Raw genomic sequence first — 26,802 nt, 5'->3', positions numbered from 1 at the left:
TTCTGAGGTTGTCAGTGATGTTTTTTGGGCACATCCAGATTCTATCAAGTTGTTTAACACGTTCTCCACGGTGCTTGTCTTGGATTCAACATACAAGACAAACAAGTATCGTCTTCCATTGCTTGAGTTTATTGGTAACACCTCTACCATGAAAACATTCTCTACTGCTTTTGCCTATATGATGTCTGAGAGGCAAGACAATGTTTATTGGGCGCTTGAGAGGTGTCGTGAGATGTTGCACTCCAAAGATCTCTATTCCAAAGTAGTTGTCACTGACCGGGACAATGCTTTGATCAATGTTGTGTGAAATGGTTACAGATGTACCCGGTGATTGCCATTGTGGGTTCCAAGCAGTTGCGTTCCTACGTTACTTGATTGTTGATGATCACACATTAGTCTGGTACAACCTTTACAAAGAGCTTATCGGTGTAGAAAATGCCCGCTATCGGACGATGATTAATAATGATAGGCGGTATAAAGAGATCTTAGGCGTTCTATCCTACGCCGGTATTGGGAATGTACCATGGGATAAATGGATGACCATGCCGGATATGAGTTTCCTCATCGCACAAAAATGCAACCAACCGATTGTTGTGTTGTCCACTGGGTTAGGGCCATCGGCAACCTATTTCCCTCTATGTGGTCCATCGCCGCCGCCAAGTATCTCTCCGTTGATGTGTCTGACATATGTGAATGACAACCATTTTATGGCTTTGGATTTGAAGGATGGTTGTCTGATTCCTCCTACTTGCAATCTATGGAGACGACACCACCAAGATGATGCAGACAACTGGCCTGATAGATATGTCAGCCGAATGGTAGATTATAATGAGCTAAATCAGTGGTAGAAGATGATGAAGAATTGTACATTATTGAACATCTTGATCCTGATGAGAGGGTTGGTCCTGTTGGTCCTGGTGTGAAGGCTGAAAATGATGATAGCTCCGTTGATCTTTCGGCGCTATAGATTATATATATCATTGGTTTAGTTGAAATGTATATCATTAGGTGAAATGTGTAATAATATAAATTCAACTCTTTTTTGGTATAATGATATATATATATATATATATATAATCATTTTTTGATATAATATTTAAGTTAATTGCCTTTTATACATACATATATAATGATTTATTGAAAAACAATGATAAAACCCACAATGACATGCAAATCTGTTTCAGTTCTGTGTATTGGTTGATTCCGGAATATACAATCCGGACATTTCCAAATTTTATAATCCGGAATGCTCCGGGAGTATTTTTGAAAAAAAAAAAATAGGGCGCGTGAGGAAATACATAGGGTGGAAAAAATAACACTGGGTAATGATTTTCGTCATTGTGCTAGTTTATCCTGTCCATGAACAACTTTTTGTACCATGGTTTAGGTAAAAAAAATGGATTTTTGTCCAATCCCTCACCCCTTTTTTGTCTAGTCTCATGGTCAATTTTCAAACCAACCATAAGACTAATTTTTTTTTCCTATCTATTACCCAATTTATTGCATATCAAACACATCCTAAGACTGAATTCCACTATATAAAAAATAATCCATCATATTTCATAAATTGCTGTGTTAAGAAAACTTGTAATTCAAAAAAAATAAAAAATTAATTAATTTCATCTCCCACACCTCACTCTCCTTCATCCTTTACTCAATGAAAACTCCATATGTCGTAGTTTAATTGACGTGGTTTGATGGTTCATAGATTGAACATGAGTGGTTCTCTAGGTGAACGTGACAGTGAAGTTGATAGAGGGTTGGAGAAGATGCATTGCATTTGTTATTGAGAACAGAATACAAAACAAGACAAGAATATCCACAACTTTGTTCTACGATTTCTGCTTTTAAAGCTAAAAAACAATTATAATTTTCTTTGACAGTTTACACAAGAACATTGCTTTCAAACAAGATTTCTCATCTGTTTGAAAGCATAAAAAACGGCAAACAAATATACCCTTAAATGTACTTTAGTCTAAAGGTTAGGTCATGAAATGTGTATAAAAACCTAGTTCAGTTTGCAAATTGGCATCAACAGTAAGGTTCTTTGTAGAAGGGTTTCGTTCAGTTCTAAATTCTCTCCTAAAGCATCTCCATATTTTTCACTTTGTGATGCATCCGGAAAATTAAAAGAATCAAAAACAACATTCACTTACTAACCAAGCACTTAAAAGTCAAAATTGTTGTTTGACTGTAATAATATTAACATGTATGATCAAGTACCCTTCTCCTTGCTAGCTATGGAAAAACTCTTTCTCAGCCAGAAAAGCACTATATATGTATAAATCACGGTTGTGACGACAATGAAGACCCCAATATAGACGCATGCAGTTGCCGCACAGACATAAAGGTACCTACAGAACAATTTGACGGTGTATTACAAGGTTAAATGATATCCATGAACATAATGTCAGAAAATCATAATTATTAATCCTTATTACTTCAATAAATCGCAAAGAATAATAATTGTCTCAATCATTCATCAACTTCTAGGAAGACTCACTTGGGAGAAAAGACGCTCCAAATAAATAAATGGTTTCTCATCAACACCAAAACAATAGTGTTTGCCGACAAGAGAATCGAGTTTATGCTCAGTGGTACTAGGCAAGGAAATCCAAGAAGAGACTTGAGAATTTCTCCAGAATTTCCACCTCCAGTAACTAGTGGACAGATTGTGACCTTCATAGAAATGTACATCACCAAAGAAAAAAAGAATAACATTGGAGACGCATATGTAATGATGAACATTAGAACACCTGAAAGGAAGGTTGAGTGACTTGAAATTCCCTGCCAACAAAAGGTAATATTGCTGAGAAAATAGATATTTATGGAGAATTTAAATCTGAATTGCAGTTCAGAAAATAGTGTGCTATTTGGGAAATATTAGAAAAAGAAAAATAGGAGACATTACAATAAAAGCTCCAGCCACATCAATGGTAGCTAGCGTATTACTGTTCCCAAGAGCAAAATGGCCTGTCATTCCCAGATTGTACAGTGCGGTAATCTAACAAATGAACAGGAGTTTTAGTTTTACATAAAAATGGAAAGCTGGGATGTTGGAATATTAACACATTATTAAACAAGAAACTACTTCCAAGATTGTATTGGAACCTTATCTCAAGCAATTCAGGAAATAAAATCTTCATATTCCTAAGTTTTTGAGCTATATATGATTTTCTCTTCAAATGCATGAAGCTCATAACTACAGTTGATTAGTCAGAATAGTTCGTTCTCTATAAATCAAATTTTTAATGAAATACTCCATATATAGTTGAAATTTAATGAAAATTCCAAGAAGCAAAAAGAAGTAATGCTTGAAAAACACAATTCTAACTGTGAACCCTAAACCATTATATTTTATAAAATACACACAGAAATCAAAACTCCATAAAGAGAAATTAAAGAACCCATATCTAGTTAGATTCTGGTGGAATCACTCTCAAAGTTAGCAGTGTGCTCTAGAACCCAAAACATAAACTTGCTAGAGTAAGAGACTTGGTGGTAACAACCAGATTCTGTTTAAGAATAATCCAGTTTTCGAATCCACTCTTTGCTTTGAAGGCGCAGATGAAGAAAGGCTGTCAAGAACGTAGATGGGGTAGTAGGGAAGTCCTTTCTTTCTCTTTCCCAGGACTATAAGATTAATAGCTAGGAACTCAAGTCTGTTGACTTCACTCCGTCATTCCGATAGAAGGAATGGAATCCGTCTCTTTTTAAAGGCCTTCACCAGGGTATAACCCTTTAATTAGGGTTAGATGGGAAAAAATATGTTTTTAATTCCCTTTGTTACTCCTTACTCCGAGACGTCACTAACCTTTCATACGAATCATACGAACATAAAATAAAAACCAATACTTATTCATGAATCTTACAACTTACCTCAACCCACTTCTTATGATGTGACCCACTAGAAGAAAAAACAAGCATGTAAGCCAAGATTTGAACATTGAGCAACAACAAAGGCATTGCATTAATAGGTCGCTGAAGCAACAGCTGGAGAAGACACCAGGATGTTATGAACATGCACCCCATAACATATAAGGAATCTTTTAAAAGAAATATTGGTGTATCCTGGATTTCTGTGGGAACAGAAGTAGACATGTAGAGGTTCCATTTGGAGCACTTTTCACGAGTTTTGATAGGCATAACCCATGGCAAAACCAATACAGCTATAACAGTAGTGATTCCAATAATGGCATAGAAAACTTGAATTGATAAGGTGGCATCCTTATTGTATGAGGCAGACATGTCCTGATGTTTCAGAAAATGTTGCAGTACCAACAAACCAGACAGTAAAAGGCTGAACCCAATGACTGTTACAACTTTTGTTTTGGACTGCAATAGGAATAATGCAAATATACCCAGCATGATGATCATCACACATGATGCTATCTTAATCCAGTTTATATATTGACTACCAGCCTGCTCAAACCAGGTAGAAATGTCCGGAAGGTTAGTCCAATTCACACCACCTTGATGCCAGCCTTTTAAAATTCTTCCACAAAAAAGAATCAGGAATAACAAACTAATTTGGTATCCTGATGTGCAGTTTTCTTTCGCTACTGAAATCAGATCATCAACTGCTTTGTTAAGGTTAAATGACTGTATTGCTTTCCGAAAAAATAACAAGTTAATTGTGGATGTTAGAAAATGCCAAATGTAATGCTCTTCCTCAATCATGGAACTTGATCCCATACTAATGACAAGGATGAGGATGCCAAACAAAATGAACACTTCATCCAACTTCCATGGCCTCATATAATTCTCAACACCTTGAATCTCCTGAGCAGGAACTTCTTTGTGGATAACAAATAGAAGCTTCAGTAGTATCAAACATGATGTGATCAAAGCAGCAACTCCAAAAGCAAGTAAACTGATTGGTCTCTGAACAAACACTCAAGAATCAAAAAAACAGAAAGTCATAAATCTCAAGAGAAACTCTAAACAGAAGACAAATACATACATCAGTTGCTTTGTGTGATAGCCACTCACTCGCTCTGCTTAGAAACTCATGATATGCTGCAACAGTGGTGTTGTAGCCTTCTGCATTATTAGACCTAAAAAATAAATGACAAGTGAAAAAATGTTGGCAAATATTTCTTGTAAAATTTATTAAAAACATGAAACAACAGAATTGTCGCATACTTGGTGCCTACTTCATCCCTCCAGGCATCGTGAAGAGTGGTAGCATTTAAATACAAGCAACAAAACAACTTCTCCTTGTTACCTTTGCATTCACTAATTGTGGGTCCACTATTAGTAATGAAAGAATCACACGGAAAATTTGTACAAGACAATTCAGGCAATTGCGCTTGAAGTAATCTGAATAACTGCCATGAGTTCAACTGCAGTGCCCTCAACTTTTGTTCATCTAGCTCCCCCAATAAGGAAAAAAAAGATACAGTTACATAATTTTTCTGCTATGGCATATAACATTGCACAAAGAAACATTAGCTATGAAGCACCAACATTTGTGGGTTTAGGTGCATATCAGTGTGTCCTACACGCACCGGACATCGACACCCAAACGACACGTGTCAAACACCTCAGACAAGTGGCCCAAATAATATATTTTGTTTTGCCTTCGACACTACTTGAATACAACTACAGTCAGAACGAACACATCTATGTTTTTGTGCAAAAAGTGTGCGAAAGTAATATAATAGTTTTTTAATTAGACATTTGAACTGTTCCCACGTCTTCCTGCAAACACACATTCTCCAATCTTCATCTTTCCCAATTTCTCCTTTTGGGTTTCCCTTTTTCTGGCCTCTTATTTGATCTGTCATGGTCATCATCTTCATTATGTCTTGGTGAGAATTTGGCGGCCATTTTGACTCTCAATTTAAATCTTCTGTTGAAATTTAGGGCCTAACTCATCCTTACAAAACCGTTTTGTAAGGTGAGAAGTGCCTCCTCTTTATAAACTCTTCTCAAGAGTACTATCTATCAGATGTGGGACTAAATCCACCCCCTCAAAGCCAACACAATGAAGGTGTTGGAGGCTGCAATTAAGGCTAACCGAAGGTCGCAATTTAGGCGACTAGGGGCGGACCACAATTAAGGTGGAATTTCCAACACACCCCCTCACGCTTCAGCCCGGCCCAATGGGCCTGAAGCGTGGACGATGCAGGAAGCCCAACGATAGATCTAGGATAGGCTCTGATACCATGTTGAAATTTGGGGCCTAACTCATCCTTACAAAACCGGCTTGTAAGGTGAGGAGCGCCTCCTCTTTATAAACTCTTCTCAAGAGTACTATCTATCTGATGTGGGACTAAATCCACCCCTCAAAGCCAACACAATGAAGGTGTTGGAGGCTGCAATTAAGGCTAACCGAAGGTCGCAATTTAGGCGACTAGGGGCGGACCGCAATTAAGGCGGAATTTCCAACATCTTCTATAGATGATGCTATTTTGTAATTATGTTATACTATATATATCCGTGTTGGAGTCATATATTTTCAACATAAATGGTGTTGATATATTTGTGTATGCGCGGTGTCTGGTGTCTGTCTGGTGCTTGTGTATGTGCTTCATATAACATCAGAAACAGATGGGGGGAAATACCATATCACCTTAAGTTTAGTTTGTTTGATAAATAGACTGAGAGGGAAAGAGAACTAACCTGCCAGAGGGTCAACCATTTGAGAGATCAAAACACCAATATTGTTTTTGGGAATAGGCACGCCAAAAAGTAAAGCTAATGTTGGCGCAATGTCAACCTGTTGTACAATACAATGTAGCATATATAGTTAACCACCTATTCCCCAGGATATTTAGTTAAATGGGTAGTTCATTTTAAGTTCAAGATTGACAAACAAGAAAACTAAGAACAGTTACAAAGTCATTTAAAACATAAAAGGTACTCCACATTAGGAAGCATACAAACAAAAACCGACTAATACACTCTATGCAAGAAGATTCTCTGATGGTTTGCTAACTGTTTTGGCAATACATTCAGGTTCAAAAGATGATATGAATAGTTCTTGTGATACAAGCACGAAGTATAGTTCCATTACCTGAAAAATCGTGTCATGATTGGATAACGCGTGGTCAGAAGCATGGTTTTTTGGTCCAATGAATAGAGCTAGAGAGTCTGTTTCCTCGTAAGATGAACCTCCATGATTACCATTTTCCGTCATTCCATGGTCACTGACTACAACCTGTATAGAAATTACAGAAGATACTATTTAAAACTCTGACTTTTTAAATGGACTTTGTCTTTACAATAATTAATTGTAAACACTCATAAAGAAAATTAAAAGACTTAAATTTCACTACAAAGTACATAACACCAAAGGTATATGATCACAATTGAAAATTTTATTACTGCATGTATGCTCATAAACTAAAGTTGTGATTTGAAAAGCCATAATATATACCATGGATACATGAAAAAGCCAAGTGCCATTCACCAGTAACTTAAAAATTAAAAGGCAAACATTTAAGTAGAACTCCAACATGTGTTTTGTTTTCTTATCCAAGCATGTGTTCAGGCTCACACATGCAAATACATCTTAAATGAAATCTCTACAAGTTGTATACATTGCAAGATAATGTCTACACTCTACACACCTCGATAAATAAGTCACGTGAATTCTGTAGTGCACAATTCAAAAAAGCAACAAAAAGATAGTCACAAACCAGAAGTGTCTTCCCTTGATCATTTTCAAGATTTTGCAAGATATTTGTATGAATCGTCTTCACTACTTCATCCATTTCGGAAAGTTTTGAAGCCATTAGTGCACTGAAACAGGAAATGTGCCAGTGAAGCTTAAAAACAGAATGAAATTACATGTATAGCGCAGAGAGTTCGAGATGATACCTGTTGCGTCCACCAATATGACCAACATGATCCAAGCCTAAATAATGAAGTATCTAAAAAAACTCAGTCAAATGTGTACAGTTGAAATAAAATTTTCATTGAAAAGCATCATGCAATTCTGAAGTAGACCGAAAAACTCCACATTTGACATGTATAGTATAGTTAAACTATGTAACAGATGGGATCTTAATCTTAAATCTTAATTTCACTGAAATGTGAAAACCAACAATTTAGTGCTAAATTAGATTAATATCTTCACAGAAGTCATGAGTTGAAAGAACTCTATTGATAAGAGATACAAAAAATAGTGTACTATCTAACCATAAACAAATTGATTAGAGTTTGGAGTAAATATTAAAAAGTAAAACAAAAAAAAATGTTATATTTTCCTATTTGGTGTAATCAAAAAAGTAGAACCAAACTAACTTTTATAGAAGATAAAAACCAATACCGTTTGTTTGGTATGATTGACCCAAACCATCTTCCTTATGTGCATCCATAAAAAAAGTATAGTGATATATAGTTAGGACTGAAGGAAATGAAGGAAAAATGTTTTCATGCAGTTGAATTGCTTAAGTTCCAAACAGCAGCATAACCCACTAACTGTATTCTTTAATCTTCAAAAACTACCAACATATTTCAACTAATTCATATTGAAAGCTCATTCATGAAATCTATATGTATAGAAATAGTATTCTTAAAAACAAAAAGCAGGGAATATAAATAAATTTTAAAATGCGTACACCCTAGACAGTTATTCTTATATCCAAAACGCAGAAATATATCACAGAATAAATGGCAACAATGTTCAATGGTACTGTGACATTAGTAGAAAAACTTCAACCTTTTTGGCTGGAAAAAGAACATGAATATACGAGGGAGGAAAAAGGTAAAACCAACAGGTTCCACAGAAGAAAAAGTTAAAAACAAAGGCATAAAGCAAATGGCATATTTTAAACCAGAAAAGCAACGGTGTAAAAGTCGGAATAGAGAAAAATCATTACAAAATGGGAATTCAAGTAACATTAGGTAGGAACAAAATTATGAAGTGCCTGTGCAATTACTTACGAGAAAATTCCAGTCATCCCTGCTAAGTTCATCACCAAGATGTCGAGACACATTGTGATCTACTTGTACAGTATCTTTAACCTATAGTGACAATTAGATTCAGAAAAACAATGTAAATTACAAGCAGACATTATATATATAATACAACTCTTTATTTAAGAAAAATTATATGTACAACAAATTTAAGCGATTACTGATAACTAAATGAATACTCTGGCCTATATAGGGGCACGAGGACATGTACATCAAAGACTTACAAAGAAACTGCTAACTCCATCGTGACGTGCAAAGAAACCAGGAAATAACTTCAGCCACGTATCATCACCATGCATAACCATTTTCCATCCAATCTTAAAGAATTGTGCTGCAGCAAGTAATGAGGGCATCGATACTAGTCCAAGAAAATTCAAATGATATGTTTAATTTTATCAACATGCTTAACTAACCAATAAGATTGTCATCTGAATAAGCCTGGGAGTTAAAGTTGGAAGCCACATCCAAGAAACCCCCAATTGCTCCAGAAACCATGGCCTGAAGGAAAAACGCAAGATAAAATAAGAAGTTGAAAAAGAAAAAGAAAAAAAGGAAACTCAGATCATATGTTCTCTTCACACTTCCACATTTGAAACTGAAATTGACACTAACTTTCAAACGAGGCATGGTAACTGTTGGCGCTGCAGCTATTGCATGATATCCAACACCCATGCCATTTGCTAGCAATGACTGGGTGTATGGCATAGCTTCCATAAAACCCTTGTTTGGTGGCTTACCATTCTTGCCAAGCACAAATTCTGCTGGAAGACCATCAATGACCTATAGTTAATTGCTTGTGTGAGACAAATTAATATTTTCAATGATGGCCACAGACCATAAACAACCAAAAACAATAAAATGATAAAATCAAAGACCACAGAAAATATGAAGTTATGGCAGTTGTGTATACCATTAAGATGAGTCGATCATATGAAGGAGGCATCTTTGATACTTCCTACACAGAACATTTTTCCAAACATTTCAGTAACAACAAAACTAGAAGCAGAAACGAGAATCAGATTAAATCAACTAATCAGCATTCATTATGAGCAAATCAAAGTCTCAAAGGGTATGTTTCGATTGAAAATTTAGAACGGGAGGCGGGCTTACTTTTATTTTATTTTTAATTACGGACAATATAAAATGTTTTTCTAAATTAAGTGTGATTGAAGTTTTTTTCTTATAAATAAATTGAAGTATTATATGATTGTCTATCATGTTATTATTTCAACTTTTCAAAATACATTTTATAGTGTCCATAATTTAAAAAAGAAAAGTAAGCTCTCCTCTCCTCAACCCTCCGTCCAAACACATCATAAGGCTCTGTTTTCGAATTTGGAGGGGGGAGAGGGCTTTGGGTAAAAGGAATGAAGAAGCGGAAGAGATGAACGGATTGGGGGGTTTTATTTTTCTTCGAAATACAAAATCCCCTCAAAATGGGGGAACTCAAAAATGGTATTGTACGAAGATTTTGGAGGGTTTAGATAACTTCTTCAAATCAAATCCGTGTTGTTATAATACTCTCAAAAATTAAAAATATTAATCATAAATATTCATTTATCATTCTCTACAAAACCACTATCTCAAAGAAGATGGAAGATTTCTCTTTTTCCTCTCTACTCCTCTCCTTCCAAAGCCTTCTCCTCACCTTCCCTCCAAACTCGCTACTAGATCCTAAGAATTCTTTCCATATTCAAAAATTACAGCATAACATATGAACCTACCAACATTCACAAATGCAGCAAAACCTATGTAGCACTGGCACTTCAAATTAAACATGTGTACTGTCCAACATTTCTCAGTGTCAGTTACCGACACATGTGATTACATATATTTGAAGTGATAGCTCAGTGGTAGCTGGTAAGAGCTTAGTGTTGTAAACCTCAAGGTACAGAGTTCAAATCTCATCGGGGATGGTTGTATAATGGTATTGATGTCACTTTAATTAATGAAAATTTCCTCCTTCCCCCAATTTAAAAAAAAAAATAATCAGTTCTATTTTTTCAAATTATTATTGATGCCTATGGGTATGTTTGGTATGACATGTTTTTGAGCTTACAGTTTATCTCTTATAAGCTCATTTGACTAAAAAAAACCCGTTTGTAACTGTCACTTTCTCACAAGCTTATAGCTTATAGTGGTTTTTGATTAGCTAATTCAAGTAGCTTATAGCTTAAAACTTATAGCTTATCATTTTTTATCGCAATATTACCCCTACAATCTTAGTTGAAACAAATTAAACATTAATAAAGTATATCATCTGATGTCATTCATAATTATAAGCTAGTTCAACTGCTAATTTTACTAAACACTCAGCTAGCTTTTCCGCTATCCGCTATAAACTAGTTTATCAGCAATTTGCTATATGCTCATCCGCTGTCAGCTATAGCCTACAAGCAAGTTTATTGGTTATTCGCTATATGCTCGTAAGCTATAAGCTAGCTTATCAGCTATTCTCTATTATTAATTTACCAAACAGAGCTAAGTAAAAGGAGAATTGCTGTTGACACATGTTGTTTGGCTGAGAAACACGAGTAAATTACCCAAATACCCCTCGGCAGTTAACTGCCGAATTCTGAAGAAACCGGCTGCAGTTAACTACCGAGGAAAACCTCGGCAGTTAACTGCCGAAATTCAGTTTCACCCATCTCCATCGGCACTTAAGTACCGAGGAGTTGTAAACGCCACACCCTTCTTTCTTCATTGTCTTCTTCACAAATATCTCAATCTCTAGTTTCTTCTCTATGCTTTTTCTTTTTGCAATCTTAATTATTCCTTCTCAATTATAACATAGTATAAAGCTATTAATTTCATAGGCTATGATGAATCATAGAGATAGTCATGCACCACTTTGATTTCCTGTGCTGATAACTTTCTTATACCCATTATTTTTCAGAGCCTTTTATTCCTTCAATTATCATAGTTCTTTTGACTCAACGCCACACCCTTTTATTTCCTTCATTTTTCTGATGGTTCTCCCATCAGCAATTAACTTGTGTCAATTTTCTGAACAGTTTTCTTCAATTCATTTTCCAATTTATTTGTTTCAATGAATCTATAGAATTTACAATCTTTAATTTGTGTTTGGATGTGGATTTTGTTGCTCTTCTTCTGTTACCTCTTGCAAAATGTAGCAGTGTTTGATTTGGAAGAAGAAGAAAAGTGAAGTTTGTGGTTGTGAAAGAAAGAAAACAAAAAAAAAGCTATTGAAGTGGAAGAAGAAGAACACGTTATTTTTCATTCCTTTTTTTCATTCCTCGGCAGTTAACTACCGAGGTTTTCCTCGGCAGTTAACTGCCGCCGGTTTACTAAAAACTTCGGCAGTTTACTGCCGAAGGGCATTTTTGTAAAGTACTCGTGTGGCACAGCCAAAGCAAATGTGGGAACAGCAATTCTCAAGTAAAATAGAGCAACAAAAGTCATCTTAGACTGTGATCTATTATCGAACTAAGCGTAATTATATGAATATCATTAACTATATGTCTAAAAAAATAAAAATAAAAATCATGAATCAGAAAAACCAACGCAATTCGTAATTCAGTATCACAACCTGATACAAAAACCGAAGCCGATCTGGAGGCAGAGACGTTTCATTCCGATTCGCATGGCCATCTCCATTGCAATTTGGGCGTTGGAAACTCTCAGAGCCACTAAAAATGAAAAGAGAATCGAAGAATAAGCATGTGAGAGATAATTGATAAGAGAAATTTGAAGTTGAAGTGTTATTACTTACCTGTAACCGGAGAGAAGTGGTTTGACAGGGAAGAAAGCGAAGACGAAAAGGTAGAGACCGATGAATTGGATGGTGATTGCTGTTATGGTGAATAGTGTTAGCTTTGTGCATGAAATCGAACAAGAAGAAGACATTGTAACGGTTTTTTTGCTTGTGCTTATTGGATTGGATGGATCCAAATACCCTCAGCAGAGAGTGTAAGAAGCTGCCGTGAGAATAGGAAGATGCCGTGATAATATGGCGGAAAATGAAATTAATTCCATGTGAATGTCATTTTTTCATTTCATAACAAAAGTTTTTTTTTTAGGGATTTTTGACAAAAATTATGACTCAAATGATAAAAACAATATTTTTTTTTTTTAAGAAATCAAAATGAAATTATATAACCACAACAACAATCAGTAGTTCCCAAGCACAAGGTGTGTCTAGGAGACTACTAAAAAGTTACAAGATGTCAGAAATATACTAAAACAGATGCTCAGACAATCTAACGAGCTCGACCACCACCTCTGCGTACCATAAACAAACATTGCCTCTTTTTAGCTTTCAGCCACCGCAAAGATAACAATTTGACCTTATCTAACAAGCGAGGAGCAGTAGTAACAGTATTATTGAACAAACGGTTGTTAGGTTCATTCCATATAACCCAAGAACACAAAAGCCAAATAAGCCGCATGAATGAACTTTTAGCTTTACCAACACCTGGTGAGTAAACTGCACCAAATGATCTGCAATAATATTAGAGTCCACCCCAAGAAAACCAATCCAACTGCGCACCTGTTGCCACAAAGATGCAAACGTAGAACACGATAAAAATAAGTGTTCGGCCGTCTTCACGTGACCACACCCTGAAACATAAAAGATATCATCTGCAGGAATAACATCACGAATAGCCAGGTTAGCTTTCGATGGTAGTCGATCCTGAATAAGCCTCCAAGCAAAAACTGAGACATTCAAAGGTTAGCTTTTGATGATGCCACACCAACTCAAAAGGTATGCCCATCTGAGAAACATTATCGTCGGATAACAAATCATAGGCACCTCTCACGGAGTGATTTATATTTTTGTATTAATATTTTTAATGTTGCGTAGTGTAAGATTATAGACATTAAGGTAGACAGTTTCTATGGGGCATAGGCCTAGTTTTATTATTGCATACGACATTTCCAACGTTGAGAAAAAATATTAAGAGACATGATTTATAATTTATATGTGTATAACAATTCTTACCCGATTAAACGAAAAACTGCAGCTATCGAAATAGCAAACAATTGAGAAACAATTTTGTAAAATGCATCAAACACTCGTAAGATTTTCTATCCAACAATCTACGGCGCAAAGTGACAGCTCAAACTCAAGTACCAAAAACAATATGGAATATCCAAACAGCTTTATCATAAACGCCTAATTTTAATGTTTGAACCATTGTGCTGGACAGCTCATCACAGATTTGATAAAAATAAAAATAAAACAATTCAAATGAAGTTCATAACAACAAAATAACATTTTAAAGCAGACAGTAATCCCAAGAGCCAACAATATTCACATGTTCATCTCTCGTTCAGTGTTCCACGCTAAGACGGAAAAGGTCATCTCCCAATACTTAATAAGGTTCTGTTTTGATCACGCGAGATGGTTGGGGGGGCATCTGCAAGAAGCCGTTTAAACAATTAGGAGGTATAGGCATAACCATGTAGCAGATAAACCATTCACTGGAGTCCCATGCAAAAATAATTAAAGCCTTGAGAAAAGTACCTTGCTTTGAAGGCCAACTATTGTAGCTCTCAAGAGAGCATCATCTCGCACAATCAACCTCAACTTCTTAGCAAAATCATCACGAGTCATCCTTTTTGCCTGGTGATTACCAGAAAACAACGACAATTTAATTAGATATATCAATTAAGACAGAGACGGACCTCCAGCAAAGCTAGTTTTACACTACATACCCTGAATTGCAGATAATGCATATTGATAACTTCCATATCCTTAGCAGAAACCTTGTTTTTGAGAGCATCAATAAGCACAGGAAAAGGCATTGAAGGGGATGTTGGACCTCTACGCGAACCAGATGCTATTCCCTGAGGTATCCCACAATTCAAAAATTGATTCGACATTTTTTTTATTCACAACAAGGATTAACAATATAAGATTTCAAACCAAAAGCAAATTCAAAATCTAAAAGAACATAAAGGTGTTCTAACACACACACACATTCCACTGTGAACTGATACTTTTTTATCTGACTGAAACCTAGATTGCTTAGATAGTATAAACTATAAAGTGAATCTTCAAAACCATGATGAGTCAGAAATCTATAAGAAAGCCTTCTCAGAATTTTTTTAAAATAAACTTGTATCAATCATAAATTTTTATTTTATGCAGTACGTATAATATGATTTCAGATAAGACTAACTAGAGTATGTCATGTGATACATAGCTATCACATCATTATCACCACCATTCCTTTTATCAATTCAGTCACTCGGAATTTAAATCAATCTCCTGTCTCATCTAAATAATTTATTTCCTCCAAAACCCTAAATTATGCCTGCATATCTAGAACTTAACTGAGCTCAATTACTATCTTCTGCGTCAACTTTTCTTAGCATTGTAGCAAGCAACATGCTTTCACCTTTCATTAAGTTATCAATTCTTCTATATGCTGGAATTTATCCTTCTGAAGATTTGCTACTTATATCAAAGATGAAACACATTGGCCATCTTAATATCAAGGATAATAGTAAGTTTTAACAAAGTAAAAAATTAATATATATGAAAAAAGGAAAGTGGCAGTTAAATATAATAAATGCATTGCTTTTTACAAAGGAAATTTGGCATCGGAGGTTATGCTCAAAATACTGAAGAACTTACAGTGTCTACTGTAGAAGATTCTGAACGTGACAAGATTTTAGGACTTCGGCTAGCTGAGTTAACCCCAAAAATATTATTCTTAGTCTTACTTCCTAAAAGAAGGCCTGTAAAAATGCATTATATATCAGTGATCAAGAAAGAAACAAGTTTCCAAAAGGAAGGGCACTTGTACAGCTTAGCAGGGCAAACAGATGACTACGTCATTGACCAGACATGAAGTGATCTGTCAAATATGAAGGAGCTCAAGTGCCCAACCAGAAGGAGAAATCAACAAGCTAGGGATGAAACCCTCCATCCAAATGGAATGAACCGAATCATATATCAAGAAGTTAGCCTCTGATTAACTCATCAAGTACCATATATCAATATTATAAAACGAAAATGGAAAGGATCTTATTTTTTGTTAGGAAAACGTAAAAAAATAGAAGACATTAAAGAAATAAAGGAACAATATTTCACCTTCAGTAGCAGAAGAGACCTTGAAACTAACAACATATTCTGGACAGATGTGGGTGTTCGTATTCATATTCCATACTATATAGTATCTTGGATTGTGGATGTCATCCACCCCACTATCATAGTCACTACTACTGGGACGAAACTGTCTAGTGCCAGGACGGAGAAGCTCCATATTCCCCATTATTACACGGCAAAAGACCAAGTGTCGAACCCCATTTTCGTCAATATCACAATGACTAGCACTGTAAATAAGCCAAACTTGAATCCCTTTCTTTCCATTACAACAGAATAATAAAAAAAGTACATAACTGATAAAATGAAGAACTAAAGTAGAATGTAAAGAAGACATTGATGTATAAAAATATGGGGAAAAAGGTTCTTTTTTTTAAAGAGAATATATTGACAGTAATATAGAACATTCATAATGCATTAAAAATATCAAATTTTTAGCATAGAACATTTTCAAGGAAAAAATATATTGACAATTGACAGTAATAGAAGTGGTAAAAAAAATAATACCATGCAGAGATGTATTAGTAGAACTCCATCCTTAAATAAATACTTGTGTAAAAACCAAAGGAAAAAACTATTGAATTTCTATCCATATTTGCTTCAACAATAAATATGGGTAAAAAGGTATTTTTTTTTAAAGAGAATATATTGACAATTGACAGTAATATAGAACATTCATAATGCATTAAAAATATCAAATTTTTAGTATTATAGAACATTTTCAAGGAAAAAATATATTGACAATTGACAGTAATTGAAGTGGTAAAAAAAATAAAAAATACCATGCAGAGATATGTTGGTAGAACTCCATCCTTAAATAAATACTTAGTGTAAAAAACCAAAGGAAAAAACTATTGAATATTGAATTTCTATTCATATTTGCTTCAACAATATTACTAGCACTTAAAAGATTTTATTGTTTAAATTTGATGATTAGAAATTAAACCTGGCAAAAGGAAAGGTAGCAGCTGCAAGATGAACACCAAAGCCATGTGTGCATTTAGATGTAGATATTCCACAATGACCAAGCCCGCACTTCATCATAGTAGATAGTTCTCCTTTAGAAGAAGCAAGCCAGGCATATTGAATATTCGCATCCCCACGACAATTTTTCGTAATTTCAGCTTGCTTCTCAAACAGCTCCAATCGTGATAGCATCATTGTACTTGAGAAGGGGTAAATCTCAACTATGTCAGCACTACCAAAACTACTAGTTCCCTTAAGAAACATCTTCTGTACAGTATCCAAATCCAACCTTACATATACAACTGCACTACCAACTATATTTTTATTTTGCTCAACAGCTTCACCAACATTTCCATTTCCCATGTTATTGCTACTATCTTCAATTTCTAAATCATTTTGTTTAGCATCAATTTGAGTATGCTTAACTATAACATTGGACTCCCCTGTGGACTCCCCCAACTTGGAAGCATCGACTCCATTTATTTCAATTTCTAAATGTAATTTAATATCATTAGGATCTTGGAACAATGATTCCTGACTTTCTCCACTATCCTGATTGCAGGGATCATAAGGCCCTTCATCAGAATCATCATAAATCTCAGGGAAATAGCAGCACCCTGTCTCATCAATCCAGGCAATAGGGCGCTGCAAACCAGATTTCAAATTCATCTGATACATGTGCAAAAAATTCAGCACAAGATGATGGCCATGTAACTCTACCTCCACAGATCCTTTCTTCGCATTAAAATCTTCCCTAACCAAGTCAACAACATTCCGAGGAAAGTCCTTCCATTCACCATTTTGATAGACCATCAAACGTTCAGGGCGTCCACTCTTCTTATAATTCATATAATATCTAACCCATGACCGTCTAATATGAGTCTCTGATTTCGTCGGTTTGCTCTTGTAACTGTTCAATTTCATCTGTTTGACAACTTTGTTTCTTGGAGATACAAGTGATGCCCATTGAGGTAACACTGGTCGCAGAGCTCCGTTGGGACATGTAGCATGTCGAGAAGCATGTTTACGCTTCAGATTAAGCACAACCCTATCCGATGCCTTTCCGCTGTTTGCTTCCATGTTTATCTACTAGATCAATATCTATAAACAAGTTCAAATATAAAAGCTCAAGTGCAGCAACCAAACAGAATTCTGGTCCTTGGGAAGTTTCAAACAAACTGTGCTGGTGAGGGTGAGGAGCATGACATCAAGAATATTTGGAACTCCCTGGATATTTAAAAAAATTGGGAATATGGAACTAATGAATAGGGTCACATACACATGATTTGTAAAGTTGACATGATGAATAATAAATTAATCAATAGAAGTATTCCATGTGTGACAAAACAATCAGTCTAAAGCACTTCGGCTTCCAGGTGAAATTCTAAAAAACACCATCTCCAAGAAGATAAGAGATATAATTATGTCCAAGAATACTCATCCATTTTAGTCCATAGATTAATAGTATAGCATCAAATACTTTAATTAGTCATCTGGTCAATATTTCTTTATTCTTATTAATCAATAGGAGTATATAGTAAGAAGAAAGACACATGCTTTCTTAAGTTTTAGGCACCATGTCGGCTGCTATAAGAGGTGAAACATAGCAGCTTAACGATGTAGTTCAATAAGACCCTAGAACAATTTATTCAGGGTTACTAACACACTCAGCCACCCCGTATAACCTTTGGGCTTTGTTTGGGAGTTGGTGGAGAAATGGAGGGAAGGGATTTGAGGGGAAAGGGATGAGCAAGGGGAAGGGAGGATAATCTCCTACCTTGCATGGAGGTTTATTTTTTCTCCATAGAACTAAACCTCCCCAGTAGTGATCTGATCTCACAAAATACACTTTGGAAGGATTTGAAAACACATTCAAAACATTTCTCTCTTTATAAACAAAGAAAATACTAGTCACAAGACTTCCCCTCCCCTCCAAAAACACCGCCAAAAGGTTGATGGATTCCACTCTTTTTCCCTACTTGTCCCTCCTAACTTCCAAACAAAGCCTTTAAAGTTTATAGACCTTATGATAAGGTCACATGCTAGTATGCTACTATTCATAACTTAATATTTTAAAATAAAAACAGTAAAAACAGATCCGACAAAGCAAAAACAAAATATTCTAGAAGATGCTGTGTTGACCCTTCTAGAAATTAAACATCTGATGGACATAAGAGTTATGGACTATCCAATTACAGGGACAATTCAATTTTGCCAAAAATGTAAATACAGCAATATTTTTCAACACAAGAATTGGTATCTCACTTCTCAAAAGTCCAAAAATGAATAAGCAAATTAATATCCTAACAATCTTGTACGCATATTATTACACATTTGTTTGAAGTTATATTAATGATCAAACACCAAAAATTCCAATATAAATTTAAAACTTGTTGCAACATTTACTTACATTTAAAAAAGCTTATAACATGCTTATTTTAAAACATTAGACAAAATCAAATAGTGTTAAATGTGCACAATGAACATAAAATAAGATCAAAGAGAGAGCAAAAAGGAAACTAACGAAAATAACAAATTATAGTTGTCCAATAAGATAGATCTTAACATATTCTTTTATCAAAAAAAAAAAATAAATAAATAAATAAACTATCTTAGCATATTCACTATAACACAAGTTAGAATAAATAAATAAATAAATATCACTTTATCATTTTCATAAAGAAAAGTGACTTTTATGAAAGTCAACAAACGGAAAATAACTTCAGATTTTAAAACAAAATCATTTTTTTAAAAGCTTAAACAAATCCACCCTTAGTTTAACCAATAGCCATATAAGACAGTCTTGAAGATTATCAAGTCTAAAACCACAAACATCATTGAAGTATCCACAATCCATAAGAAAGGCAGTATAGCATACAAATCAAAAACTAGTATCAGTACTCAAATCCAAAGAGTAAAACATAACAACCAAACTAAAAACAACAAGAGATTCATATATCAACCAAAATTAAGAACTCCCACAATGAACTAAAAGCATGTAAACCAAAATTATGCATACCAAGCACTGCAGTTACCCTCCATATTGTACATTCTTTTATCCGAAACACCTATAATCCTGATCACAAAATCAAGATTAAATACAAATCAGACAAAGCTAAGCTTAAAAAAAATCACTTTTTTAGGCAAAGATTCATTTTTCATCTTTTAGGGGTTAATTGAATAATTGAGTATCAATAGCCAAATCCTAATAAATCAGCTAATCAACAGATCAATACAGGAAGAAAAAAAAAAACTCTATAATCCACTTCCAGCAATAAATTAAGCTTAAAAAAATTCACGAAAACCGAAAAAGTTGATACAAAAACTCATAAACAATCGAAATCAACGCCGATCTAGAAAATTCCAAGCTGAAACCGATAAAGTCAACAACATACACAAAAATTTCATAAATTTCAAAAATCATAATATCATACTCATAATAACGAACAATTAATTAATTATCGATATCAAAACTGAAAATCATGAAGAAAAATTCGATTACCTCTTGGTCTCAAATTTTGACCATCGGAATTTTATTCACGGATTTAGAATTTCAAGAAGTTAGGTTTATGAATAGGAGCTATGAACCCTAACCCTAGATACTCAGGATCAAAGCGAGGCGGTGGAGAAAAGGTCTGAAAAACGACGCGCCTGAGTGAGAGATTGGGTCTGGTGGGTTTTTAAGGGTGGCGGTTTTGAAGCATACCGTGCGTATTCGTTCACACTGTTTTCCTCTTTTCCAAGTAACCTATTGATGAAGATTCTCAGATTGGTTTCATATTCTCACGCGCCAAGTGGGTAGGTTGAGTCACGGCGTTATTTTATTGGATGGTGCTTGATATTTTTGGCGTTTTTCCTTTTTAATTTTTTTTCTGTTTTTTGAAATGATTCGTCCTCATCTTCTAGAAATGTCTTCTTTTTTTTAATTAAATATGTAATAAACCGATAATGGGCGAAAGCCTGACGGAGCAATGCTGCTTGGAGGTAAAAGGTCGAATTTTTTTTTTTTCTGCCTTAGTTTGTGCAAAAAAATACAAAAATGCCCCACTTTTTCGAAAAATTGCAAAAATGCTCTACTTTTTCAGAATTTCTGGTACCACCCCACTTGAAGTTGCGGGGTACCCTTAAAAATCAGTACCCCGCTACTTGCACTTGCGGGGTACTTTCCTATATTTTTTTTTCTATTTTTTAAACTACCCCGCAAGTGGGACTTGCGGTTTACCTTTTCTTTTCTTTTTTTTAATTTTTTTTCTCCTTTTTAATACAACTTGCGTTTTTTTTTTATTTGGTTTTTTTTTTTTAATAATTAAAATTATTATGTAATGGTTTTGGTTTTTTAAATTTTTGCGTTTTAGGTTTTGGTGCTGGTTTTTTTTTTAAATACCTTGCAAGGTGGACCTGCAAAATAAATGGTGTGACTGTGGACGATTTAGAGCGTTACACCTACCATGCTCACATGTCATTGCCGCATGTTCTAGCTTTTCTCACGACTACAAGACTTTTGTCGATAACAAATTCACGAATGAGTGTGTATACGCCGTATACAACATCCACTTCGACGTGGTTCACCACCAGTCGTATTGGCCTGATTATGAAGGACTGAAGGTGGTTCCCAACAAGTCCATGCGTAGGGCAAAGAAAGGTCGTCCATCAATTACTCGCATTAGGACCGAGATGGACGATGTGGAAACTGAGAGAAGATGCGGCGTTTGTAGGATGTCTGATCATTCCCGCAAAGATTGCACTAATATTAGACATCAGTAGAAATCTAGTATTTATTTCATATTTATTGTATTTCGTAAGTTTTTTATTTTATATATATTATGATTATTATTATAGTTACTTTTTTATTAATGCCTAAATTAATATTATGAATATAAGTTGAAATGGTGTGATAAATTAAAAAATGAAATGAAGTATTTATAGTAGATGAAATAATACATGTTTCATAATAACTGTAGATTTTATGGTGTTTTATTGGTTATATAATTTTAATTAGTTTTTTATTATTAAAAAGTAATTATTACATAATCTTTTTTTGTCTCCATTATACCAAAACCAAAACCTAAAAGCAAAAATTAAAAAAACCAAAACCATTACATAATAATTTTAATTATTAAAAAAATTAAAAAAAACCAAAAAAACAAAAACGCAAGTTGCACTTGCGTGGTATTAAAAAGGAGAAAAAAAAAATTAAAAAAAAAAAAAAAAGAAAAGGTAAACCGCAAGTCCCACTTGCGGGGTAGTTTAAAAAATAGAAAAAAAAATATAGGAAAGTACCCCGCAAGTGCAAGTAGCGGGGTACTGATTTTTAAGGGTACCCCGCAACTCCAAGTGAAGTGGTACCAGAAATTCTGAAAAAGTAGGGCATTTTTGCAATTTTTCGAAAAAGTAGGGCATTTTTGTATTTTTTTGCACAAACTAGGGCAGAAAAAAAAAATTTCCTAAAAGGTCTATGGTCATGAACTTCTTTTCCTGGAGAAGAAATAATGATGGGATCGAGTAAATAAGCATCGGCTAACTCTGTGCTAAAAACCGCAGTAAGATAGAAGATGCAAGCGTTATTCGGTATTTTATTTCAATAAACATTTAAATATTTAACCATAAAAAAATATTTAAATATTTATTTTTAAGATGTGTTTGATATACTAAGAAAAAAGTGTCAATAAGATAAGAACAAGCTAAAACAACACAGCACGATTCAACTTGATAAAAACAAGATAAAACAACACAACACAGTTTGATAAGAATAAGATAACACAACACAACATAACACTCTATGTAACAACAAGATAAGAACACACAACACAACTTGATAAGAACAAGATAATACAACTTGATAAAATAAAATAAAAAAACAAAGTATAACAACATAAGACAAAAAATTTATGGGTTTTAGTTTTTTGACTCAATAATATTTTGTGGATAAAATAGTATTTTGATATTTTAGACAACTTATATTTTAAAAAAAAAAAAACAATTGTGTTTCGTGTTAATGAGTAAAAAAAAACAAATTGTTTTATTTCTTGACCCCAGTTTATCGTCTCACTAAAGGGGTTGTTCCTCCAAGTCTCTAATCCCTGGTTTTGTTTTTGTTTTATTAAATATTTTTCCTCAACATTAGTCATTAAATTTTCTAAATTTTTGCTACGAAGTGGAGTTTACACGACGGATTGGAAATTTGGAGATTTTATCATTGTTCAGTTTCAAACGATGAATAAAAAAATTAAACTAATGAAAGCACGTGTTGATAATTCTGAAAAATTACACATTTTTAAAAACATTCATAGAGGGTTCATAATTCACACTCATGCATGCTCGTTCATTTTAAACTTCACGCAGAGCTGGTCCCAGGGCATAGGTCCGAAATGCGACGGTTTAGGACCCATGTTGGTAGGGGTTTAAAAAAGTTTTTAAGATAGGGATGAATATAGAAATATTTGGTTGTTGGGGACAGATATAGCAAAATTCTCTGAAAATGCTCTAAACATTGACATGATAAAGGGGATGAATTGAAATCAGTTATTGTTTTTTACGCGATTTGCTATATATACCCCATGTAGCACAAGTATTTCTATATACACCCTCTTGTAAAAAAAATTGGTTGTTCTTAATAATGTGCTCAAAAATTTACTATCGAAGAAATCAGTGATATTTTTTGTGCCCTTTGTTCCTAATAATGTGTCTCACTAATATTAAAAATATCGATGATATTTATTATCCAAGAAATTGGGATAATTTTCATAACAAAACAAATTCTATTTTAGTTGAAAATATGGGCTTACTAGATAAATTAATCTTAATCTTGTCTCTCAAAAATTCCAAAAAATAAATAAATTATATCAATATAGTAATGTCAACTTTCTTGAATTGATCGAAAGGATTTCATAATTGAATTTGATAATGCAAGATCATGCAAAACACATTCGTCATTATAAAACCAATGTGAGATCATTACCAAAAAATTGATGTCAGACGCATCAGCTTTTTTGTTTTGTTATTCTTTTTATCAATAACTGCATTTCACATACGATGTTTTGCGATGCTAAAATTTCAGTCTACTTTGCATGTGTTATTGTTCTCTACTTTTACGGTATTTTGTTTTGTTTTTGTGTCTGTAGTATTTGATTTATTTTTAGATGTTGTCTAAAAAAATATTTATTTGGTAGTGAAAAGCGAAATAAAAAAATGAAATAAAGAGCTAATAAAAACATAACAATGAACTAAAAAAATTATGATGATGTAAGGGACATTTTTCTCATATTATGCCTAGGACCCGTAAAACTCTAGAAAAACCCTTATTCTTTGGTTTATTTTAACATCAAATGTCTGCAGGTACCTATAAAATACACAATTTAGATGTTCAATTATGTGTTCAAAGGAAGGAACAACTAGACTATGAGTTGTTGTGCAGCAAGCGTGAGTCCGAAGTCTCATATTATTTGAAAAATGAAGGTTTAACAACATACAAGTGGAGTTAGTCATAAACTCATTGTCTTAAACTTTTAAAATGATATTTGGGTGGGGGTGATATGTTAGAAGGTGAGTTGAGTAGTTTTTCATGCAGTGCAGGAAAATATTATACATAAAGGTCGTTGAGGTTTGCAATATTATTGAAGGACGAAGAATGTAGTTGTGGAATGGAAAGAGGAAGTTGTTTCAATGGTAGAAAGAGCTAGTAAAGGACTCTAAGGATATTGTTAACTAAGTGGAGTTTGAAAAGTTAGTTGAAGACAAGTTATAATGGAGTGAGGGATTTGGTTTGGTGTGTAATGTAAAATCTGCACACATATTGATTACTAAAGATATGGTGAATGAAGCATCAAGAATGAACCAAAGTATAAGTAATATTTTTTTTCCATTCGTGAACCAAAATAGATTATCCATAGAAGACAATTTAATTAAGAAGGGGTGTCATATAAGGAGAAGATGGCAATCATCTTTTTTCAGTGGTTGGTGTACTTAGTGAAATGGGTAGACAAATTAATGAGTGTGAGCATGGTATGAGAAGATAAAGGTATAGCACATTTTAATCTATTTTCAGGAATGTTGAACCGTGGTAGAGTTGTTTCATAGTGGCTCGTGAAGTGATTCAAAAATAGACATTGCAAAGAGGATCATCTGCAAGCAAGCAGGACACTTTTTAGATTTTGAGTGTGATGTAGTAAAAAATAAAAGAGTGATGCTATATCGTGAGAGAAATCCTCACGAGAGCATCACGAAATTAGATTTGGCCATTGATAAATCAGCATTTAGCGGCAAACATGGTGAAAACATGGGACCACATGTATCTTAAAAAACAAAAGGCTTGAATGTGTTTTTGGTCCCTTAAGTATTTAATTGGTATCGCTTTGGTCCCTTAACTAAAAAAAAGATTGTTTGAGTATTTTATCTTTATCTCCGTTACCTGTTTTGGTCCATTCCGTTAAATAAATTCAAAAAAAACGTTAGGGTTTATATTATTCATCTTCTTCCTTCTCCTTCCATCCTCTTCTTCATGATCTTCATCATCAATAACACACCAATCTAGAGAAAAAAAAAATCTTTTTCATCATCATCTTCATCAAATCTATAAACATTAATCAATTTCATATCTCCATCAATAACCAATTTCTCATCATCATCATCACAAATCATAAATCCAGAAAATAAAATTAAAACAACCAAAAATCATAATCATAATAACAATTTTTTCACTCAAAAAACATCACTTTCATCTATCTTATTCATTCATTCTTCAAGCATCTAGATTCATCCCTTTTTAAATTCTTATCATGAATTAAAAAAATGGAGAGAGAGAGAGAGAGAGAGAATTCAGAATAGAGAGATCCAAATCCAACCCTTTTTTCTCTTTGACTCTCTTATACCCTATTTCTCTTTGAATTCGGATTCAGACTCCAAAGGAAAAACATGAGAAGAAATTCAGATTCAGATTTGAGATCGAATTAAATTGGTGGTGGAAACTGGAAATGAGAAACTAGAAATTCAGATTCTGATTTAAAATTCAGTGTTGTTGTGTTGCATATGTTTGAAATTGGAAACTAGAAATGGGAGAATAGAAGATGATGATGAAAAAGATATTTTTTTTTGGTTGGTGTGTTGTTGATGATGAAGATCATGAAGAGGAGGATGGAAGGAGAAGGAAGAAGATGAATAATATAAACCCTAACATTTTTTTGAATTTATTTAACGGAAGGGACCAAAACAGGTAACGGAGATAAAGATAAAATACTTAAACAATCTTTTTTTTAGTTAAGGGACCAAAGCAATACCAAATAAATACTTAAGGGATCAAAAACGCATTTAAGCCAAAACAAAACCCACCGCCACCGCCATGTTGCTAAAACCGTAATCCCAAACACATTATGAACTACATCCATATAACTCACTCCATTGCAAGCATGCTATACCATGACATTAGCAGTAGCAAATTGACCCAATTAGATTCAACTTCACAAGCATTAATTAGTTGTTCATATTGGTCCAGCTAGAAAACAAGCATGTTATGCAGGCAATGGAAGCTTCCAAGAAACCATCGACGGTGAGTCAAAGTGGTGACGATCTTCTGGACGTAGAAGGTGAAAAATATTATTAGAGGAGAAATTCTTGTGTAGGAACGAACTTAACATATCATTTTTACAAATAACAAATTAAAACATGACACGTCATTGTTTTATTTTAAAATAATTAGGAAATAATTTAAGAAATGAAAAATAATTGCTCCTCCTCTTTCTCAACCATTATTTGCACTTAGTATTCACCACCACCAATCATGGTTAAAAGAAAAAAAATACGTGTCATGTTTTAGTTTATTGTTTATACGAATGATAGTT

General features: G+C 34.0%; 2 protein-coding genes and 1 non-coding gene across 8 annotated transcripts; 1 reads left to right on the top strand and 2 right to left on the bottom strand.

The window, feature by feature from the left end:
- Positions 1–1,809: 1,809 nt before the first annotated feature.
- LOC11405492 (GPI ethanolamine phosphate transferase 2) lies at positions 1,810–12,917 on the bottom strand. 6 transcript variants are annotated; one of them, XM_003613011.4, is made up of 17 exons: positions 12,662–12,917; positions 12,479–12,578; positions 9,839–9,883; positions 9,541–9,708; positions 9,342–9,426; positions 9,153–9,259; positions 8,896–8,976; positions 7,828–7,880; positions 7,647–7,749; positions 7,022–7,165; positions 6,628–6,724; positions 5,146–5,371; positions 4,964–5,057; positions 3,880–4,884; positions 2,912–3,004; positions 2,504–2,787; positions 1,810–2,354 (listed from the first exon to the last, which is right to left on the bottom strand). In XM_003613011.4, the coding sequence occupies exons 1-17, from the start codon at positions 12,793–12,795 to the stop codon at positions 2,216–2,218; spliced, it is 2,958 nt and encodes a 985-aa protein (XP_003613059.2). In that variant the 5' UTR covers positions 12,796–12,917; the 3' UTR covers positions 1,810–2,215. The 6 variants fall into 6 exon arrangements, with proteins under 6 accessions (XP_003613059.2, XP_039690291.1, XP_024639669.1 ...); XM_039834357.1 differs by lacking the exon at positions 2,912–3,004; XM_024783901.2 differs by lacking the exon at positions 12,662–12,917 and having other exon boundaries at positions 9,839–9,879.
- Positions 11,743–11,829, top strand: LOC112422278 (small nucleolar RNA Z221/R21b). Its single transcript, XR_003012646.1, has one exon. It is a non-coding gene; the product is annotated as a small nucleolar RNA Z221/R21b (small nucleolar RNA).
- A 1,098-nt stretch (positions 12,918–14,015) lies between the features above and the next one.
- Positions 14,016–20,716, bottom strand: LOC11405491 (probable inactive poly [ADP-ribose] polymerase SRO1). Its single transcript, XM_003613009.4, has 8 exons — positions 20,472–20,716; positions 19,989–20,045; positions 16,950–18,196; positions 15,992–16,233; positions 15,533–15,636; positions 14,608–14,739; positions 14,417–14,515; positions 14,016–14,309 (listed from the first exon to the last, which is right to left on the bottom strand). Exons 3-8 carry the CDS (start codon positions 18,047–18,049, stop codon positions 14,265–14,267), a joined length of 1,722 nt encoding a protein of 573 aa, XP_003613057.1. The 5' UTR covers positions 18,050–18,196; positions 19,989–20,045; positions 20,472–20,716; the 3' UTR covers positions 14,016–14,264.
- Between the last annotated feature and the right edge of the window lie 6,086 nt (positions 20,717–26,802).

Source organism: Medicago truncatula, chromosome 5 (genome assembly GCF_003473485.1).
Source record: "Medicago truncatula cultivar Jemalong A17 chromosome 5, MtrunA17r5.0-ANR, whole genome shotgun sequence".
Taxonomy (NCBI): domain Eukaryota; kingdom Viridiplantae; phylum Streptophyta; class Magnoliopsida; order Fabales; family Fabaceae; genus Medicago; species Medicago truncatula.
This window is presented reverse-complemented; position numbering and strand designations above follow the sequence as displayed.

Excerpts from the sequence above, each read along its gene's own strand:
- LOC11405492 (XM_003613011.4), bottom strand. The coding sequence starts at position 12,795 with ATGTCTTCTTCTTGTTCGATTTCATGCACAAAGCTAACACTATTCACC. Across the intron at positions 9,260-9,341 it reads TTCAGATGACAATCTTATTG|CACAATTCTTTAAGATTGGA; the intron begins GTTAGTTAAGCA and ends TACTTGCTGCAG. Across the intron at positions 5,058-5,145 it reads AGGGATGAAGTAGGCACCAA|GTCTAATAATGCAGAAGGCT; the intron begins GTATGCGACAAT and ends TTTATTTTTTAG.
- LOC11405491 (XM_003613009.4), bottom strand. The coding sequence starts at position 18,049 with ATGGAAGCAAACAGCGGAAAGGCATCGGATAGGGTTGTGCTTAATCTG. Across the intron at positions 16,234-16,949 it reads GCTACCTTTCCTTTTGCCAG|TGCTAGTCATTGTGATATTG; the intron begins GTTTAATTTCTA and ends GCTTATTTACAG. Across the intron at positions 14,516-14,607 it reads TGCATTATCTGCAATTCAGG|GCAAAAAGGATGACTCGTGA; the intron begins GTATGTAGTGTA and ends GGTAATCACCAG.